We start from the raw sequence: 22,810 nt of genomic DNA, 5'->3' as shown, positions 1-22,810 counted from the left end.
GAGCTTTGGACTAATCAGCGACGACATGCAACACTATGCCGCATATGCATGCTATGCATTTAAGAAGGTGACGAACGCCGGGAAGAAAGTACCCCTGTCTACAGCCACGTTGTATACGTTAGTGATGGTTCACGCAGCCATATAAAAAACAACTATGAGCTTTTCTATTTTTCCAGGGCAAACTACACGTCTGTGAAGTGGCTATTCACTGCTACTGGACACGAAAAAAACTCCTGTGATGGAGTTGGTGGTATTGTAAAGCCTCACTCTTCCCCACACAACCCGAGGCCAGGCCGGACCAACTTCATACGCTCAGAATCTCAAATGATTGCTGAGCTGCAAGGCAAGCTCAAGAAGGTGACGCTGAATCGCGCATCTCCTGCAGGCAGGCATCGCAGAGTTTCGCCTGTAAAAGCGCGAAGAGTGGAGATTTCTGCCACGCATCCAAGTCATGCAGTCCTAGAACGTATGGAGCGTCCCAACGGAATACCCGGATGAACAGCGTTTACCTTTCGCCGGAAGGGCTGAAAGTAAGCCCACTTTTACTTGCCAGTTTTCACTTTCTTGTGCTTGACTGTATGAACACCCAAGGAAGTTCTACTGTAGATGGTAAAACATTTTACTTGGGTTCTGTTTCTTTTTATTTTATTTATTTGACTATACTGCAGACCTCGGTCCAAGCAGGAGTGGTACAATGCGTAATACAAACCGCGATGTCACGTACAGAAAGGCACAAAAACAATCCAAGAAAAGAAGAAAAAAAAACTATTCAATTCTCAGTAATCAAAACAACAGTATCAGAATGCAAAGTTCAGAATCACGCGGAAAAGTACAATCCAGTCGAAGGGGAAAAAACTGCTTACAATAAATCCTCTATTAGTACATTTGCGTCTATTGTTCGAAACTTATAGTTTTAATCTTTTCAATAAAGGATTCTACAGTGCCACAGTTCACAGCTATTGATGGAAGTTGATTCCATTATGCAATTGATGACGGAAAAACAGAGTTTTTGTGGATGTTGTTGGACTTGATGGCATTCGTAATGTCTTATTGTGGTTAGTTCTCGCGGAATGCCGGAAAGGTTCAGGAAAATGGTCTGATCGGGATATTGTATAATTCCCATGATAGAGGAGATAGGAATTTAAGTTTATAATGTATTCGCCGTTCGGAAAGACAATGAAGTTCGGCTCTTTTACGCAGATTAGTAACACTGGTATACCTGGAGTAATCGGAAAACACAAATCGAACTGCTAAGTTTTGCACTCTCTCAATTTTAATAATAAGAAATTTTTGATAAGGACTCCAAATTATATCTGCGTATTCTAGTGCTGGTCTAATCAGGGTCTTATAGGCGGTTAACTTTACTGCAGGGGGAGTGTTACGGGGTTTTTTCTTTAGGAAACCCAGTTTACCTTGCGCCTTCGAACAAATAGCAGTTATATGTGGTTCCCAATTAAGGTTGGATGTTAATGTTACTCCCAAATATTTAACTTGATCGCTTTTAGTAATTTGCAAATTGTTTAATGTATAAACAAAGTTGAGTGGTTTTTTTCTTATTCGTTAAAGTTATGGCTACGGTTTTTCTCGCATTCAATGTCATTCCCCACTGGGAACACCAGGCTTGAATTTTTGTTAATGAGTGATTAAGGTTAATCTGGTCCTCAGTTCGGTTAACCCTTGTGTACACGACGCAGTCATCTGCGAAAAGCCTTATTTGACCAGATGAGTCAATGCCCATAGGAATGTCGTTGATGTAGATAAGGAATAAAATTGGTGCTAAGACTGATCCTTGTGGTACGCCCGAAAGGACGTTCAGGCTGTTGGACGTGTGGTTGTTCACAGCAACAAACTGCTTGCGGTTGTGTAGATATAACGTTATCCATGTAATAATGTTATCTTCAATTCCAATTGCATGCATTTTTGTTATTAGGTCAGGGTGGCGAATCAAATGCTTTTGCGAAATCTAGAAAAACGGCATCTATTTGTCCTCTTTCATTCAGTGCATTCGCAATGTCATTGGTAATCTTGGCTAGCCTGGTGACTGTTGATAAGCCAGATCGAAAACTGTGTTGCCGATAGTAGAGCAGGTTGTTAGTTTCTAGATGTGTTATAATGGCTTTAAAAATTATATGCTCTAATATCTTGTAGCACGTGCTGGTTAATGAGACCGGGCGGTAATTACTAGATTCTAGTTTGGAACCGGATTGATGTATTGGACTGATCTTTGCCATGCGCCAGTCATCAGGGGTTGTTTGCGTAACTATTGAAGTGGTGTAAATTTTATGTAAATATCGGCTTACCCAGACAGCATATTTATTAGGAAAGGTGTCTGAAATATTGTCTGGGCCTGGGGATTTCTCAGTATCGAGGTTGTGGAGTAGGCACTGAACTCCTTCATTAATATGTAATTCTGGCATAGGGTTATGTAAAGAATATGATGGTAAAGATCCTCCAGAGGACCCATGCGCGAAAACTGAGTGAAAGAAGGCATTTAATTCATCGGCTATTTGGTCTGGTTGCGTGATAATTTTATTACACGATGTGAGCTGGGAAATATCGGAATGTTGCTTCGACAAATAGCGCCAAAACTTTTTGGGCTCAGAATGCATGAATGATGGGAGTGTGTCGGAATGAAATCGAGACTTAGCGCTGCGAATTTTGTTGTTCAGTGTAGCGATAAGGCCTTGTAGTTGATCAGACGTTCCGGCCTTGCGCCGTCTTTTAATCTTCCTTTTTAAATGTATGAACTCCCGCGTCACCCACAGATAATCTCGATCAACGCGTTTCCTTTTTAAAGGTACGTAACGAGCTTCACAATCGCACACGATATCTTTAAAGCATGTCCACAGTTCGTCCACGTTGTTAATTTTATTGAAATCATCAAATGAGGAATCTAAATGGGCGGAAATAGCAGTTTCGATACACATGTTCTTTGCCGTGTTCCTGACTGTAAATTATTAATAATGATAGTCATCCAGCATATTCTCAGCATCCAGTGTTGTTTTACTTGAATAGATAACCTCGTCGAGATGAGCTGAGATCTTCAGTACTTTACTCGTGCTGTGACCGAAGCTCCATAAAAACAAAAAATTTCAACCGTTTTACTACTACTACCCGATCCAACCACGAAGGAAACTTTTCCTGTTTTGTATTCCTAACCTTTTTCCTTTCCCCATAAGAAAGAAAAGGACCGCTTTTCCACTGTTATCGGCCACAGACGTAGTTCGGATAAGAACACATGAAGTATAAAGAGGCTGTTCAAGTCAATGTGATAGCTGTCGGAAGTGCGGAGCAGCGATTTGCCATAATGGGCTGTAGCGCCGTTCTTCGGTCACTGCTACGACCCAATGAATTCAAATTTTCCGCCTTCGCAGTGCCTGCGCGCCCCTGGCGCGAAACTGCGCCAGTGGGAGTTCCGTTCGTTTTGTTTATGCCGCCGTGGCACAGCAATTTTTTCCCGCTTCCTTTCGTAAAAACCAGCCCAGCGAGTCTTCCTAACTAAATGAATGTGGGCGCTGCAGGTTAGTTCCGTATATTTTGCCTGAAATGTACTCACAGTTTTGTTCGCGCTAAACAACGGGAGATGTATTGCAAGCGCCAGCGATTCACGAGATTCGAACGCTTCTTGCCTAATAAACCGCTTGGCTTTCGAAGCCTCTGGGTTATCCCGCGACGACAGCCGCTGCAATGGAACGCCGTGTTGCTCTACGTGGGACCCGCGAGCGGGCTACGACGACAAGGCGAGCTCCTACTCTGCTCTGCCCTTAAAAGTACAACTCCAAAAAAGTGGCTTTCTTTTGAGAATATCGCAACAAGGTTGACCGTTTCGAGATGTGACAGTGGAGTGTGAACCAACGCTCGCTTATAAGCGTGCAAGGTCGGACAACAGCGCCATGAACTTACCGCGTCGCGCCGTGACGCGTCGCGCGAGGCCTAAGTTAATACCATTACGACTTTGCTCTGACCAAATCATGCAACATCTTTTGGCACATTTGTTGTCCGCGTAAAGCAGTCTAGTTTCCGCAATTTGGAAGAATATCGATACCGAGTTTTTTTCTATCGCCTTTTTATTTATGGAAGTTCTGAAATAGCCCCGGAATTATTCGATTTGTTACGTACTGCTTTTTTTTCTAGAAGCATCATCTTTGCTGACGCGTTTAGGAACCTCAGGCCAGCAATACCTATCGCACGTTTTTCCGAGCAGAAGATATGTAGATAGGGAGGATTAAAAACAGTAACAATCCATCGTTTCAGCCGATTTCCCTTTTTTTAATATTTTGTTCGCCGGTAAAAGCCAAGCTTGCCATACACTGATTATCATTCTGGTCTAGTTGTGGCTCAAAACATTTTAAAAATACCCGTCCTGCTCCTTGGCGTAAACAGAGATGCCCAATTTAAAAAGTCTGCAGTTGGAACGAGCGCGGTGCTTGCGGCATATTCAAACTTTTTATCTCTCCGGAACTACACACACTACAAGAAAAGAAACTTCATCTTCGGGGTATTCCATAATGCACACATGAGTCATAAAAAAGCAGAAATAATAAATTCTGCAGAAATGCAGTCAATTCTCTACCAATGCGCCGCAGTCTGATACGCTTGTCTAAAGTGTGATGTTTTTTACAGCCACAGTATTTGGGTTTTCTAAATTCTCTCCGACCGATTGTCTTATTTACGCTGTTATAACGATTAGAAGTGGAACATTCGCAAAATCTGCATTATTGTGGAAATGCCATGCATTACACGTTTTCCAATTTTCCACAACTGATTAACATTTTGCTTTTTTTTTCAGTTTCCAAATTTCTTCCCGCCAATTATCTCCATTTGCGTTAGTATAACGACTACATTTGGAACTTTCCTGAATTCTGTATTATTTTGGAACTACAGGGAGTTACAGGATTCGCCAGTTTCCGTGTATGTGTTATATTTTTCTTATTTTTGATAATTTCAAACTTTCGCTCGACCAATTATCTCCATTTAGGTTATTATAACGATTACAGTTAGTTGCCCCGAATCTGCATTATTGTGGAAATGGAGGGCATTACATTATTCGCAGGTTTGGTAATTATTATATATTCTTGCTATTTCTTATTTTTTCATAATTTCGTTCGACCAATTATATCCATTTACGCTATTACAACGGTTATGGGTGAAACTTTCGCCAAATGAGCATTATTGTGGAAATGCCATGCGTTATACGTTGTGTCATTTTCCGCAATTTAATAATATTTTTCTTATTTTTAAGTTTCTCGAAGTTTTGTCCTACCAATTATCTACATTTACGTTATTATAATTATTAAATGTGGAGCTTTCCCCAATTGTTCATTATTGGGGATATGCAGGGCGTTACACGATTCGCCAGCTTCCGTAATTGTTTTAATTTTTATTATTTTTTAGTTTATTCAAAATTTCGTCCGACCAATTATCTCCATTTACGTTATTATAACGATTAAATTCACAACTTTTCCGAAATCTGCAGTTTTGTTGGAATGCAGGGCGTGACCCGGAGCGCCAGTTTCAATATGTATTTCATATTTTTCTTTCTTTTTTAAATTTTTGTTCTACCAGTTTTGCTGTGTTTACGATATTATAACGATTACAGGTGGCACTTTCGCGAAACATGCCTTGATTTGAAAATGCATGGCGTTACACGTTTCGCCATTTTCCGCAATTTCTTGTATTTTTCTTTATTTTTTAGTTTTCCAAAATTTTCTGCGACCAGTTATCTCCATTTACGGTGCTTGAGCGTTTACCGCTGGAACTTCCACGATATCTGCATGTTTGTGAAAATTCAGGGCTGTACACGGTCCTTGCTGTGGGGGTACTCGGCAAAGATTGCTAAGCAATAATTCTGGTATACCACAGCATTCTCAGGGCTGCGTAACCACTTTCGACTATTTTACTTACCTGCACGAACTCTTTCACTGATGAACTCTCCGCAGCTGAGGCAGCGCTTCATGCGCTGGCTGCAGTCCTCGCAGGATAAGTAATGCCCACATGGTGTAAAATACGTGTTGGCAGACACTTCTAGGCAGTACTTGCAATTTCCGCTGTCTGCGTCACTGTAACGACCGGCAGACGATTGTTGCAACATACCAGCAGCGATACTTGACTCATTTGGCATGGAGAACACCCGTTCTGGTACACAGTAGCCAACTCGTTTACCGGATGTTAAAGTCAAAACTTGTGTATAAATGCGTAACGATTCCATTCATTCGACTGGCGGAAAGTATTTCGGTGTTTTTGATAATAAGCACACATAATGTGAATGAAGCTCAGCGATAAACGGCGCAGCTACCACCAAATGACCGTAAAATTGAGGCAAATAGGCATATGCTGGAGACATATATTGTGGGTGTTGATTGACAGATCGAGAATATAGCTGCAAAATATTTAGCAGCTGCAAACCTTTTATTCCGCCGCAAGGGCAGCCGCGTTGGTGGAGGACGCTTTTTGGTTAAATTGAATTTGTTTTGCACAAAGTGACACCACTCAAAATTAGAAGTAATCACCCACGTTACCCTTGGATTTGGTGTCAGTTTCACCTTAGCATGAACGTTACAAACAATTTGACATTGCATGAAGTAGCTGCAGTAGTTGAGATAGTTTACGTAGGGCGTAAAGGTGTATCTCAGGGCGTGGCTTCAACTGAGTAAGAATTTAAATAAACACTGAGTGAAAGCCACTGTGCGTGCCGTAAAAAAAAAGGGCTTAAAACAAAATGTTGCCGCCATCTCCGAGCGTTACCCCTTCGATACACCCTTTTGGAAAAGAGCTTCCCAACCAATGAAGACAAATATTCTGTTACCATTCGATATACCATCCTCATCTTACTGCTACCTCAACTAATAAATGAATACCGGTATTTATTGCAATTCACCGTCATAATAAGAACAAGCACATTTGTTATCAGTTGGAGTGTGCGAGGATTTATAGCGTAGAAAATACGGGAAAAGATAGATACTCCTCGCTGAAAGTGTACCAAAAATTTCATGTTTTTACTCTGATAAGCAGAGTGCACTTTTCATAGCTAACACAAATAAAATTGAGCCACCGTGCTAGTTAACCCTAGCTGCCTCGGGAATAAAATACGAAAAACGGGGTATCCCCCTAGCCATGCCAAAGTGCAGAAAAAGCTTTTGACTTACCTTCTTTCATCACGAAGTTGCCGCAGCAGCTCTACTGGAAGTTCTGTCATACTACCGAAAAGTTTTAGCGGAGTTTCGCCTTCTGCGTTGGGACAATCGATGTCAGCTCCGCTTCGAACAAGCAAGCACGCTAATCGTAGTCTTGCGTCAACGTCGTGGTGTCCCAGGGCGAGGATTTTCTGTTCTACCTGCGCAGCGCGCCATAAAATCATGTTTAGCCTATGGACAAGTTTCCTGATTTTATTACACCGTGAAAACCAATAAGTATAACGCACGATGTTTCCTGGGAAGACATACGTACACGTTTCTTTAAGAGTATATGAGTATGGTATATTCATCGCACCAAATTCCCGATATCGCGCGCGCTTTGCACCATTCTCACGGACCCCCTATTCATCACCTCATATACAAATGGTTTCGATTCGCAACTTCGCGGTACAAGAGTTTACTGCCTGGTGTCATCGTGTTTCAAAGATTCGTCTTCCCCCTCATGATGTATCTCCCCTCCCCTGGCTCTGGAAAATGAGCCACCTGGTCGAGAATCGGGAAATGCAAACAAAATGGTTTAGACCCTATTGGTGGCCGTAATTTGATCTAAATATCTAACGTTCCTCTGATTAAGAAAGTTTCTAGCCTTTACGTAAGTGCGCGTACCTAGCGCTTCTCTTCCGACGTGTCTGACAACATTCTTACTTATATATATATATATATATATATATATATATATATATATATATATATATATATATATATATATATATATATATATATATATATATATATATATATATATATATATATACATATATATATATATATATATATATATATATATATATATATATATATATATATATATATATATATATATATATATATATATATATATATAAATATATATATATATATATATATATATAAAAGAGAAAAAAAAACACAGTGTTTTACTGAAGTTTCTACTCGAGGAGCAGCCTTCATCGACACTCTGATGAAGACTAGTACTCCAGTCAGAATATCAGTAAAACAGTTGTTCTTTTTAATCGTGACCGAACCATTTTCTGAAGTATACCCTGTTGCTCCTCGAGAAGTTTGTTCAGCTTCTTACATACAGACATAAATGCATACCTACATACATTCCTTACATACATACATACATACATACATACATACATACATACATACATACATACATACATACATACATATACACCAACATACATAAATACATGCATACAAACATACATACATGCATACAAACATACATACATACAATGTAAAGTGCACTATGGTCGACGTCTACACTAGGCGAGGTAGATATTACAACTGAAAGAGCAACGTTAATAGCATTGTTGACAACGAATGTCCAGAAAGTGTATAAACCATTCAAATGTGGGTAAACAGCATATTGTGCCGAGGTAAAGCATTAGCGATTGTAAAACACTTTGTTCGGTTTTTAGTTGACGCGTATGTAGTACCGACATTGTGGTAACAATGTTTCACTTGCCGCTTTCATTGCACGGCTGGTTGGCATGTCTAGAGGCTTGGCCGGTCGCTCTTTCGCTTTCATCAATGTAATATGCAGCGCCGTGTTGCCGTGCCGGTCCACCCTGTTTATCTTCGCGCCAGCTAGCAGCAGCGCCTCCACAATGCTTCCGTGACCTTCGCTGGCGGCAAGCAGAAGTGCTGTTTCCTCGTTTTTGGTAGGAAGGTCAACTGTACAAAATTCCTACACGTGGATAGAAACAAAAAGAAACTTGGATGATGATCGTACGCAATGCACAATGGTAGAAATGTTAGTGTACGGTTTAGCTTAAGGCCTCATAACAACTGGTGAAGCTGCTTCACAGAAGCTTTCAAGATGTTTAGGACTAATCGATTTATTAGACGTTGCCTACATTACGACATATATTTTTAGTTGTTGAATTGTTTGTGCTACCCTCAGGTGATTCCGTTGCACAGCTTGTTGGAAAACTGTTGTGCAGGAAAAAGGTACTTAACCGAAAACTGCGATAGCAGCTTGTAACGCAAAAAAGTTGTTTAGGACTGAGAAGAAGGCAATCTCATCGTCAATATCACTGATATAGGAATGAAGGCAATTTTAGCTTGAAGAGGTGCTGTGGATAAACCAATATAGAAACAGGTATGTGAACACAGTACGACACAATAAAATGTGAACGCTGTACTGATGAGGGATGTAAAACATCTGTGATCGCAAATGGACTTGCGTGGTCATAATAAAGGAGTTACAGTGGTAATTGTTGCCTAATAAACTAAAGATCAATCTTCTTATGATATTATCAAGCAAGCAAACTTTCTTAAAACATTGATTTAACTGGTCCTTGTGAGGTCCGGTGTTGAGGAAAGACGTCAGTAAAAAAAGTGTGTCCGTAACCAATAGCTGCGAAGGAGGCGCGGACTACCCTTTTCCTAACTGTGCGCCCTTACCACCCGTACTGCACTCGATGAACTGACTATATGACGATGTCAGGGAAACATTGAAACACATGGCCAATACCAATAAACTGAGCAGAGAGGAGCAACATGGCGTATTGTCGTAGCGATATTCTGTCGCAAATGTAAAAAAATGATTGGAGTTTCAAAACCGAAACTGCTTTGTTGAGCCTGGAAAATACAGCCGAAAATGTCATACACCTTTTTAGGCATTTTGTAGACTAGTGGGACTGTTCTGCAAATATTTGGTACAGCTATGTTCCTCAATGGCACAATCTTTTATATTCAGTTAACAAGTACGCGTAGAAAAACATTATAGGTTGAGGAACACTTTTGGCCGCATACTACCAACCCTGTGAAGTCCTTGACAGTGGCGCAGAAATGTGCCCATAGAACGTTTCGAAAGAATGCACTAATTTAAAGGCGTCCCGAAATACTTTCCGCCGATGCATGGATGTAGATGTAACCAAATAAAGCAATGTATTAGCAATCTCCTCCCGCAAGACTTTTGTTAAAGCGATGAGTATTAGCTGAGAAATCGTAAATCAAAAACCGCGCATTATCGTCGCGCCGCGTTTCCTTCTCCTTTCGCTGTTCACGGCGCCCGACCCTTCCCTCCCAAGATGCTGCACTTCTCAGCAGTGACGTACTTCCGCTATGGCACTCCTCAGACTGCCGTCTGCTACGGCAAGCTTTGTTGACACCATGAATCCCGCACTCCGCTCAAGGCTGGAAAAGCGAACGAAAAATCTGGCCGCATTTGTGCGGCGGCCTGGCCTAGCCCTTTCGCGTTGTACGTTGCTGCAGTTGCTATCGGCGGCATGTGACTTTTTATCGGCGGTGAACTCGCAGCCACTCGGGGAGGATCGTGCGCTCCGCCCCTCTTATGCACCGTCCACTGTTTATCGAAAAAGCGCCGTTTCAGATGTGCCCCGCTGGTGCCGGCTCTTATTTTGCGGCGGTGGTAATTCCTGGCGGCGGCATGTGAAAAAGACATTTTAAACCGATACAGAACCCGTGCACGAAACGCTTCAATCACGTGACCAGTTCAGCTTGGGGCGACGCGTGGTGGAGAGCGGCAACGTTGGCAAAACATGCTCCAGCGTGGCTCTGAGCTTTCTAGCGCTGGAGCGAGCGCCATTTCTTTGACAATCTCAAACATCGGTTGCCTTGGCAACAAGGCACAAACCGCTCCAGAAGTCAGTTACGGTTGCGTGATCCCGGTTCAGCTTAGGGCCCCACCTCACGACATGTGGGCACTGCGGCGTACCACTCACTCCCATTGGGAAGTGCGAGATGCTTTTGGCATTACAGGAGCCGATTGTGTGTGTGTTGTGGACGCCTTTGTTTCGCGATGAAATGCGACGTTGTGCTTCTGTGGGTGGATAGGGCTTACCATGGTCTGGAATATCTTTCTCGAGTGACGTACGACTCAACCTCGCATGGGGTATGCTCAGTGTGCGTGCCTAAAAGCCATCTCGGCTTGTTCGCCAGAGTTAAGTGACTTGCTGTTCGACCCCGCAAACCGCGCACGAGGTGAGTGCCGAATTTACGGCGGGCAGGAGGAGGCAACCCATCGTCTGTCAATCGCGGTTCAGACTTGCAACGCATTTCGTGACGTTGTGTTCGTTCGAAACGCATCTGTGGATTGTTTTGAAGTTGAATAAAATGTATGCGTCAAACCCGGGCATTCGGCTCAGGGCGTTCTCTGCCACGGGTCTTCAACGCTTTCTTTAGAAACGTACTCAGGTAAGAGAATATCCATGTCGTGTTAAGGCAGTGTTGCATTGAATACAAACGGTTAAGCGTTTGTTTACACTTGTTTCGTTTATCGTAAAATGTCCAAGCACTCCGGCACTCCGCTGGAAGATCAGCAGGCGAGCCGACGCTGAGCAGACGGCTCATCTCGCTGCCGGAAGTGCGTGAAAACGCCGCCCCTCATGACGAACATCTGAGAATCGATGATGTAGACATGTGAAGATGGCGGCGTCCAAAAACACGAAAGGAAGGGTGAGAAAAAAGCGACAAAGTTTCCAACAAAAGTGTGAGCTTTCCGCTGCGCGTAAAAGAGTAATACTTGGCACAGATGACGTTCACGACCTAATCTAACGATTGCGCTACTTCATTTAGTATGATCAAAACGCCTTTAAGGGCGCCTTTAAGTATCTAGGTAAACAATAGGTGTTTTGGCACACGAAATGACCCCCCAGTTATACACAGGATGACCAATTGTAAAATTAAAACACATCAATAAATGTTGCAATGGCAGCATATTTTATGGAGAATTAGCTTTAAACAAAGTACTGATCCAGTTGAAAAAACTGAATAAATTCATCTCTGTAATGTGAGACGACAACACAGGCTTTGGGCGACCCCAGCGGGATGATTCTAGTTTCCGAAAAATAGACAAATTGATGGGGTGGCGGTATCCGAACTAGAAACGCATGGAGAGACATGCACTGAGCGTACACAAGTTATTTAATATGTAGAGAACTATCAATTAGGCTATCAGGGACGTACGCTTTTGCTAATGACCCTAATGCGGATGATTGGGCAAACTCGGCCGTATTAAGGTAGAAACGAAGAAAAAAAGCATACAAGTAAATGAATGATGCCAATACAAACGGGACATTGCTTCAGCACCGGGCAGCTGTCCCAGACTATGTGAAGAGTGTGGTACTACTGTAAGCCCCACCACCATCATCATATTACATCATCACTACCATAATCAGCTTGCATACGCCCACTGCACGGCAAATGCTTCTCCCATATGACTCAAAATATCCTGGTCCTGTGCTAGCAGCGACCAGTCTATCCCCGCAAACTTATTAATCTCATCTGCCCACACAACATTCTGCTGCCACCTGTAATGCTTGCCTTCTCTAGGGATTATATCTGTTACCCTTAATGATGAACATTGATCTAGCTTTCGCATGACATGCCCCACGCACACGCATTGCTTCATAATTTGTAGCTATGCATCATTACCCGCATTAAGGACATATAATACAGAGAGGATTGAGCACGCTGTAAATGACGGAGGCAGCCTGAAATCAGTGAAGAGGCGTCTAGGCACTCAGAAAAAATTTTGTGTTGTAACAAAGATAGTGAGCAACCGTCAGAGCACCAGTCTCCCCGAGCGGGTTTGCGTTCGGCTAAAGCGGAGGCTTACCTTCTGAGTGGCGTCAATCCCCCAGTGGGTATACGTCCCCGGAGCGAAACAGCGGCAGCTCCATCGACAGTGCTTCGGCGCGAAACCTGCGCGCGGACGTCAGACCTCGTTTGAACTGAAACGGCCAGACCTCGTTGGGGCCTCTTGCAAGACCTGCCAATAAACCCCATTATATTTGTCGTAGCCATTGAAAAAGGCGGGGTCGCGTTGGTGAAGAGACCCGGAGCTCGCGATGGGTGCCTGCTGTGGCGACGCCATTTCGTCGTCGATTTCTCGATGCAGGGGCGGGAGCACTCGCTTGCTTCGTAGTTCCAGGCTGGGGATCACGTGAAGACTAGGACCTCCACCAAAATATAATGGGGTTTATTGGCAGGTCTTGCAACGGGCACCAACGAGGTCTGGCCGTTTCAGAGTCCAAACGAGGTCTGGCGTCCGCACGCAGGTCTCGCGCCGAAGCAATGTCGATGGAGCTGCCGCTGTGTCGCTACGGGGACGTATACCCACTGGGGGATTGACGCCACTCAGAAGATCAGCCTCCGCTTTAGCCGAACACATACCCGCTCGGGGAGACTGGTGCTCTGACGGTTGCTCACTATCTTTGTTACAGTGTATTTACTGAAAGACAAGCAAAGCAATGTGAACATAAATAGGGAAAATAGTTATAGTATCCGAGGACTTCTATAGAGATCTATGCGTAGCCGCGACCTCCAGGATAATACAGTACAAGAAAGTAGTTCAGAGGAGGTAGAAATGGTACCACTATTCCCAGAAGTAAATAATGTTTTGATATGAATGCAAGGGGGCAAAACACGTGGTGAAGATTAGATAACAGCAGACTTCTTGAAGGATGTCGGGAAAATTTCACTAGAAAAATGCGCAAACATGTATACGCAATCACTAATGACCGCGAGTGTACCGAATCTTGGAAGAACGTTGACATCATCCTAATCCATGAGGAAGGTGACATGAAAGACTTGAATAATTACAGGCAGATCAGCTTACGGTCAGTCGTCTACAAGGTACTTTCCAGGGTCATCGCTAACAGAATTTCTGCCGCTTTAACTTTCAGTAAACCTACTGATTAAGCAAAGTTTTTGAAGCCTATTCCACAACAGATTATATTCACACGATCAATATGGTGATAGAGAAATGTGCGGAGTATACTGAACCCGCGTATAGCTTCATAGCTTATACGAATGCATTTGACTCAGCAGTCTGGCAGGTATTGCAAAATCAGGGTGTATACGACGATTACGGAAGAATACTATAAGATGTTTGCAATGAATCCACAGCTACCATAGCCCTGCAAAAGTTGAGCTGTAAAGTACCTACAAGGAAAAGCGTGAGAAAAGGAGACACAATCTCTCTAGTGTTATTAACGGTACGTTTACAAGGGTATTCAGATAACTGCATTTGGAACAGGTGGGGGCAAGGGTTAATCAAGAATGCGCCAACCAACTGAGATTTGCTGATGGTGTTGCCTTGCTTAGTAAGTCGAGGGATGAATTGGAAAGCATCATTGTAACACTGGACAAGCAGAGTAGAATCGATCCCGTTTTCGATCCCACGACTCTCTGGTCGTGGTCGCAACGGGAGTTACGTGGGGCTCTTCCCACTGCGCTACAAACCGAGACGAGAGCATGTGCTACGAACGCGCCTTATGACCTTCACTCATCCAAAACTACGTCAAGAAGCTACTGATACAACGAAGGCACGCGAAGCTGAAGGTCAATGGCAAGGACGAACCTAAAACTAATGGGAAATTCAGTCGACCCCATGGCTGCTTCGTCTACTATTCAGGATTCCCATACGGGAAGATGGTGTAATTTTTTTTATACGACATCGCTGGCAATTAAAAAAAAGTTACCTACGTGCAAACTCCCTTTGTGGACGACCACGTTTTGCGGAAGTTAAGAAAATATATTGTATCCTGAAGAACAAGGAGGGTACTTTCGCTAGCCTGATGGACTTTACCCTTCCGCTCAGTGAGGCCCGGCAGCTTTCTTTGGGTCGACATATAAGAAACCCATCGGCCGGGGCTTGATGGAGACACCGATTGTTTCAGTCCACAGAGTCTTCCTTCCGCAAACCAGGAGACCGCCATTTCTGGACAGAGCTCATGTATGAGTGTTCAAGAGTCCGTGGTGTTCCTCATAGCGTATCTGCAGTGGCTTTGCTCGAGTTACCTCACGCCTCATTAGAGTGACCATCACGGTGCACATGAGCGGACAGGTGCTGGAACGAGACACTGAAGATTTCGCATTTAAAACGTTAACTTGAGCCCATAGGTGTCCGTTTTCAAATATGCGATTAGGAGCACAGAAACGCTCATTCGGCTTAACTTGATTCTGGTACTTCGAAGCTCGGCTGCCATAAAAGCATCACTGCCACAACCGGCTTTGCACAGAGTTTCTTTACTAGTGTGGTTAGAAACTTACACATGCAAAATGTGACACGAACAGTTTCAGATATTTCCCCAAACAAAACTATTTCTTATAGCAAGGCGTTTTTCTCTACCTGCTTCAGTAGAGTCTCCACAACGTCGTAGTGGCCTTTCACGGCTGCAAAATGCAGAGCAGCATATCCTTGATCTCCTTGCTTGTCATTAACAAGGTCCTGCGTTTTTGATAGTATTTTCTCCGCCGCCCTGTAAAACGCGATAGTGAAAACGTAAAAAACAGAAAATTATTCATTCCGGCAATGCGAGGTCTACTGTAGAAACAAGATGTGATATCCAATTTTTTCTTGGCTCTCAAAATTGAAAATGCTTTTCAACAGAACTAAGGGCTCTGGCAATGTTCGCTAAATATATTCATCAAAAAATGCAACACGTAATTCGCGGTATGATATTTAGGTTTAAGTAAGGCCAGGTGATTAGTACAATTGCCACCGGCGTCACTGAAAAATGTATAATTTCTCCGTGGGAATTGGTCTCGCCAATATTAGGTTCTATTCCCCATATTGACAAAACCTATTCTCACGCAGGTTTACCCAGCGTAGTTTTCCAGTTGGGGTTTCCTAATATGGTTCCGTTCCAGCGTCCGATCACAGCGTCTTTTTTCTTGGCTTTGATTCCTTTATCAATGTAACACAAAACTGACAAATATCTCATTTTGCGCTAAAACCCACCTTCAAATACCCGAACAGCACTGGAAATAAGGACAACATCTTTTATGTTTGTTCTTGCCAAATTTTTCGTGGCATATATTTCTGTTCTGCAAATGCATTACGAGGGTTCTTGTCTCCAGCTGTCCGGAAAGGCCATTAATTAGCCCGACATCCGGCCACGTTCCACCCGGCGGCGGCTGGGTAAGTAGACATTCCACGCTTCCCGCGGTGTTGGAGGGTCTGCGCTAGTTGTGTCGTCTCTTAACATCTCGAAATAAAAACCCCCGCTGAAGTCGATGGGGATAATGGGGATCGCCGGGATAACTGATCTGGAAGAGCATCGCATAGTTATGCGGAGGCTGTGGGATGAATTCCCGCTTCCGATCACGGCGTGTTTTTTATCGCCTTCCATTTTCGCATCAGTGTACTTGTGTTACAAAATCTAGAAGCCTACTTCATTCAGTAGTATAAAACACCCTCAAACAGCCTAATAGCACTGGCAATGAAGTCTGCAACATTACGTTCCACACTTACCCATATAATATACCCATATATATACCCATTCGAATATATATATTCGACATTTTCAAACCACTTTCTCTCTGTCTTTCCCAATTCTTTATCTGTTTCAATTACCTGCAGTGTGCCCCCCTTTGCTTTCCGAGGTTTTCTTCACTGTGAAACCTTATTTCTCTCTCTCTCTCTCTATATATATATATATATATATATATATATATATATATATATATATATATATATATATATATATATATATATATATATATATATATATATATATATATATATATATATATATATATATATATATATATATATATATATATATATATATATGCATACGTATACATATAGATTTGCCCAAGACAGGCGACGACGGAACAGAAGTGGCGGGGCGCTTAATTTGCGCGAACGCTTTTATGTCCCTGTTGTACATAATCCATTTCAATCGCTCATCATTCTTCACTCTGGCTCACATCATTTGTTCGGCCGTCACAACCCATTTTTGGTGGAGTGTCCGGTGCCATCCCCATTTCGGTCCGAGCTGCCCAACGTCTAAGCCTGGAGGGAGTCACCCATAGTATGCGGGCCACACAGCGCAGCCCCAACCCGACCGCTGCCAGAACTCTACTACGTCCTCCGCCCGGTGTCCCAAGGCCGTGACCAGCCCATCGCGACCAGATGGGACAAGAGAAGGGACGTGAGCGCCAGCAAGTGCCGTGTACTTAGCTATGCCGTCTCACCCTACCATAGACGTTTCATGACTACCATGACGACGTCACTGCCGCAGGACCAGGCATTACCAAGGCTATCATTATCATCTGTGGCTGAGGGGAACCTTCACTATTTATTTATTATAGTATCCACAGCGCCTTTTCAAGGCATTACAGTTGGGGGGGAGAAAGTAGAAATTAATACAAAATACAGGCAAAACAGAAATATCAGTTAAAGCACAATGACAAGCCAAAATCCGGCATGTTCAACGAAGATACTCTACAAAGAACATAAAAATACATCAGTAGACATAATTTTTACATTTTTGGGTAACTTATTCCATTCGCTAATAGTTTTGGGGAAGAAACCATGCTTAAACAATTCGGTTCTACATCTTATTTCTTTTATTTTACAGCAGTGATCTGTCCTTGTGAAACGTAGTCTGGACTCGTTAAGCAACAGCTTCTGTCTATACCTGTCTATCCCAACCTAGGCTGGTCTTACACAGTGGACACACTGACATTCCTTGAGTATTCTGTAATAGCAAAGCGAGTAGCCAATTTTTGAACTCTTTCTAGTTTCTCGATATCAGATTTGATACGTGGATCCCATACCGTACAAACAAACTCGAGTATGGGACGAACATTGGTCTTGTACAGCAACCCTTTATCTTGACTTGAAAACGTTTTGCTTTGCGACGTAGGAAGCCCAAAACACAAGAATCTTTCGCACACATATAATTTACATGATGGCGCCAAGACAGGTCCGAGGTAAGATACACACCAAGATAGTTACGTTCAAACGTTTGGTTAAGACCTGTACCATTATTGGTACAGAAATAAACATGAGGCGTTTTCATTCTCGTGAAGCACATGTTCCTCGCATGGCTCATTCGTATAGCAATATTCACCTTGCCTAGGCGTCGACCGGGACCGTCTTCTTTGACCAGGGGCGTAGTGTCACGGGACATATTTCGACAACAGCCCAAGATTCCATAACCAAAGACACACGATGGGGATAATGACGCATAAGTGGCTAGCGCGTACCTTGCAGCGACGCTCTCATGTCTGCTTTGTGAGTAATTTAAACATATCGCTCAGCATTCCTAGACATTGTTCGTCTCGTCTGTTCTGCCGCCACTTTACTATTGACACTGGAATAAGTGTTAGCAATATCGATCGTTAATCTTTAGTGATATGGCCTGTCCGCACAGCTGAAGAATTTTCTGCGATCTTGGTGCTGATGACGCTCCGACATGCCAGACATCTGTAGTTAAAAACATGCAATAATAAGTTATTGTAATATTAGTGTTGGAGGAAACGTCTCCTTCAGCTCATTGAAATTACTCCCACGTAAAATAAGTCTGTCCGCGGCATTCACAGGAAACAAAATAGCAGAGGTTGATGATAAACCACTAAGCGCTTCGATCACCAGCCTCATGCCTCCACCTGCTCGTACAGTAACAAAATGGCGGCATCTCGACTCCGTGGATGACGGCGAGGATTCGGAGTACGGGGACTCAAAATGACATCCAAGTTGCGCCCCGAATGACATCCGATATGCGCCCTGACCGTTATTTGATTTGAGGCGTGAGTTGCACCTTGATTATTCCCTAAATGAAACTGCAACTAACGGCTCAAATCGAATTTCGCTTGATTTTCGCTTGATGGTGGTGTGCGCACGGATGGACGGGGACAGAAATTCAGAGGTCCCAAGGTACTCCGCACTGTTACAGGTGAGGGAGTAAGCCGTTTCCCTCTCGGGTACTAACTCACGGCGGTAGCCCAATGAGTAAGACGACTGACACTAACTCTGCCTGGTCTATCCGACATAGGCTCGAATCCTGCCGGTGCCTGTGTGATTTTTTGCGATTGTAAATGCTATTCCGTTCACTATTCGGTCCACCAGTGCACTATTCGGCTGTACTTGGGGGAATGTTGCACAGTGGTGTCCTGTGTTTGCTTGTTTAAAACGAGTAAATTGAGCTTTTCGGCACCAAACCTTTTGTGTAGAAAAGCGATGAAAATCAGCAACTGTGGCGGCAAGCACAGCGGAAGCGGCACATTTTTGGGATGCGGGCGGAGCAGCGGAAAGACAAGATTGAAATGATCCCGCTAGCCTCCAAATGGCCATTGCAAACTTGAAATCCTGAACACTTACATGAAATTTCCTTTCAGAGCTGCCATATGAAGCGTGTTGAGACCATATTGGTTGCGGATAGTGAACTTCACTTCTGGGAGGTCGGTGAGCTCGTTGACAATATCAGCATTCAGTTTGGCAATAGCAACATGCAAAGCCGTGTTGCCGATGTGGTCCTGCACGATACAAAGTTGATGTATTCGAGCCGATATAGTGCTGTATTCTAAGGGTTTCATGGTTCATTGGACACGTTATATATATATATATATATATATATATATATATATATATATATATATATATATATATATATATATATATATATATATATATATATATATATATATATATATATATATATATATATTTATTTATTTATTTATTTCTATATACAAGACAGTGTGGGGAGGTGGTGAAAAACAGGCACTTCACGGACAGACACCACCTCCCCACCTGCTCTTTTTTAATGCGCTGACGTTGTTTATTGCTTTGCTTTTTACAAAAGAATTTGTCGCTGGTGCCCCCGGCCCCATCTGCTATTACTATGAAAACGTCACTGCTGCTTTTCGTTGTTGCCGTTTTTTTTTTAATTTTTTGCTGCTCAAAAATTGTGAGCAGCAGAACGTCACGAAAGTTTGTAGGCACACGTGCAGTGCCTTCTCTTTCCCTCTTCCTTCGCCCCCACCCGCAAATATATGTTCTTAACAAGGGTGCACTGTAGCACACCTTCCGCACCAATATAAGCGTGCGTGTTTCTAGGTTGTAGACGTTACTCCGATGAAAACTGATCCTCTAGTCGAAACGTCAGCAAAATACAGTAAAAAACAAAAACAGTGGTTTACTGACGTTTCAACCGGAGGACCAGTCTTCATCTGATTAACATACATCCTAGAAGCACGCACGCTTATACAGGTGCAGAAGATGTGTTACAGTGCACCCTTGTTAAGAACAGAAGTTTGCGGGTTGGAGCGAGGGAACAGAGAAAGGGAGGGCACTATACATGCGCTTGCAAACTTTCCTGACAGTGCCCCCCTCACAACCTCTCCACGGCAAAAAAAGAAAGAAAGAAACGAACAAAAAAGCAACGTTCCATAGCAACAGGAGATGTGATACCGCGGGCGACAAACTCTTTTCTCATAAGCAAAGCAATAACTAACTTCATTCCATTGAAATAAGGCAGTGTGGGAAGCTGCTGAAAAGCAGACACTTCACGTACGAAGTACACGAATATACGAAGGGTGCAGCGAACGTCTCAACACACGAAATGCTAATTTAGCAGGCTCACAAGAACAACACGTAGAGAACGGAGGCCGCCGGTGACGCATCCATTTGTTAAAATGGCAATGACCAGCGGTGTGGGAATGTCAGGGCAGTTAACAAGTTCACAGAAGTCCTAGGGGCGCACGCGCCAGCAATGCAACCAGTTATAAGAATATGCACTTGTCTTAGCCAGGTATGTCCTGCGTGGAAGTTGCCATAAAATCGGTCACCAGTAAAGGTCAAGACGTTTCCGTGTTAATGACCGAAGCATGTCACAGCATAATGGAGGCATGGAATAAATTGGGGAGTAAGAAATATGGCTTGTGTGTGCATTCCTATGGTAAAGAGAATGTAAACATGCTGTTGATTGCAATAAAAATGTATAACGACCCGAAACTGAAAGTTTGATTACTGATCGCGAGATCTAGCAGTTCGGCTATTATTTTACAATCTTTTATTCGACGTCTTACAAAAGAAAAGTTATAAACATACAAACTAAAAATAAAATACCGGAAACACCAGCGTATGCGTAAGCTAGGCATACACTCGATAAACTCAAAACCAGGCATACAAAAATGAATTAAAGATTCGAACAGAAACTTAGATCGCATGAATATTTTTATATACCAGCGAGCTCACACGAACAGTTATTAAAGATAATGAAGCTATGCAAATTCACGTTTTCTCTCAATTCCTTAAAGAAAACAAGGCTCGTAAAATGTAGAAGCATGGGAAGATGCCTCAGATTTACCACAGGCTTCTCGGAATTTAGGTTTTCTGTTGGTTGGATACGCACGGACTACATTTTGTATAGGTATGTTATTCCAGTACCTCATGATTTTGACTACCTCGGGTAAAGACATGAATCTGTCTGCACGTCTCTACACAGTGCGTTTTGACTTCTTCATATTGAAGCATTACGATTACGGCAGAATGTTCTTGCTAAATTTTCATGATCATTCTTTACGCGTGCTCTCTGTACGTCCTTTACAGATATTTCTACGGCAGGACAGGCACTCCGTATGATAGGGTGAACGTGAAAGCATTGGCTGAATTGCGAAATGAATTGGTCGGTGTGGTGCGCGCAGCCATTTTGTACAGAGGGAAATTGACGGTTTAGTCTATCGCCGCATGCACTGCACTGACGACATTTTTAGAACAAGCGTCGCATTAAAGACACTGAATTCATTTTATGCATGGTAATCACTTCATGCCTACACTGGAACGTGCACGTGCACACCAATGCGCATGTGTTGCCTCCAGATTGCCACCATTCCTTTTCTCTACGCTTGCGAGGCTTGCGCAATGAACCTTGCACCTCTTAGCACGTTTGCTATGAGGTGCCCTGTAGTGGAAGCATCGGGGATATTTGGATCTATGGGTCCAAACTTAAATTTGCGAACACAGAAATACAATTTCAGGAATTACCCACCTCCAAACTATTAGGTACGTTCGTGAGCATGAAACACTTTCTGATTTCATCGCAAAAGGCGCGATTTCATGGGGAAGACACATAAGGTACCCCTTGATACATTTTGAGCCCACATACATAAACTGACGGGGCATAGTAAACAAGAAAAACGTTTCCCGCAAAGGTTACGAAAGGGGTGCTCCACCTTGATGTTCGGATCCAGTGCCAGGTAGTGCTTGGTTAGTTCACGCACACAGTCCAGGAAACCTTCCTTGACTGCAAATTGCAGGGCTGTAAGATGATGCTGGTTGGTAGCGTTGATATTTGCTTTCTTGCTCAGTAAAAATTTTATTACATCTGGTTGGTTGCTGAAAAAGAAACACAATACAAGACCTTTGCAACGAATTACGCAAGTAAGAAATATGTCACGACAACGTTATGGGTGAAAACAACTCTTGGGCATGGAATCTGCAAACTCAGCCTAAGTTCAGCATTGCTTCGAAGGCGATGCACCGCGCATTAAGCGTAAAGAATTCTTATTCTATGGGCTGGTATTGTAGCGCCGCAAAGTGAATAACTAAGGTTTTATATAGCCTTTGTTGGGAACAAGAAATTTGCGGTTTACCAAAGTAAATCAGCAAAAAGTTGTAACTGGTTTTTCTAAAACGATATCTGAAAGTAGTGATTCCGCGCTATTTTATTCGCGAAAGCCTGCACAGAGGTGTAGAGTGAATTCGGGCCATATACATTTGCGTTGTTATTCAAAATTATGATTAATACGCATCGAGCGCTCCCTGTAGACGCGCCACTGAAATTCCCCGTAGTGGTCCATTTCGAAAGTAGTCGCGGGAGCCTCGGGCCCACTCCTAACTGTCTCCACTGCTCTTGCGA

The 22,810-nt window shown here is 43.1% G+C and overlaps 2 protein-coding genes across 3 annotated transcripts in view; both read right to left on the bottom strand.

The window, feature by feature from the left end:
* Nucleotides 1-7,353, bottom strand: part of LOC144147097 (E3 ubiquitin-protein ligase MIB2-like) — an 82,938-nt gene extending 75,585 nt beyond the window's left edge. For both annotated transcript variants that reach the window (XM_077679157.1, XM_077679156.1), the window contains exons 1-2: nt 7,146-7,353; nt 5,905-6,059 (exon numbers count right to left, since the gene is read on the bottom strand). In XM_077679157.1, the coding sequence (XP_077535283.1) occupies nt 5,905-6,059; nt 7,146-7,195 (205 nt within the window). In that variant the 5' untranslated portion in view covers nt 7,196-7,353. The remainder of the gene's footprint in view (nt 1-5,904; nt 6,060-7,145) is intronic.
* A 1,245-nt stretch (nt 7,354-8,598) lies between these two features.
* Nucleotides 8,599-22,810, bottom strand: part of LOC144146585 (uncharacterized) — a 78,031-nt gene continuing 63,819 nt past the window's right edge. The window contains exons 10-13 of the mRNA XM_077678527.1: nt 22,125-22,287; nt 19,270-19,424; nt 15,286-15,415; nt 8,599-8,871 (exon numbers count right to left, since the gene is read on the bottom strand). Of these exons, the coding sequence (XP_077534653.1) occupies nt 8,599-8,871; nt 15,286-15,415; nt 19,270-19,424; nt 22,125-22,287 (721 nt within the window). The remainder of the gene's footprint in view (nt 8,872-15,285; nt 15,416-19,269; nt 19,425-22,124; nt 22,288-22,810) is intronic.

Source organism: Haemaphysalis longicornis, unplaced genomic scaffold (genome assembly GCF_048455015.1).
Source record: "Haemaphysalis longicornis isolate Haplotype H1 unplaced genomic scaffold, Haemaphysalis longicornis Haplotype H1 scaffold_7, whole genome shotgun sequence".
Classification (NCBI taxonomy): domain Eukaryota; kingdom Metazoa; phylum Arthropoda; class Arachnida; order Ixodida; family Ixodidae; genus Haemaphysalis; species Haemaphysalis longicornis.
This window is presented reverse-complemented; position numbering and strand designations above follow the sequence as displayed.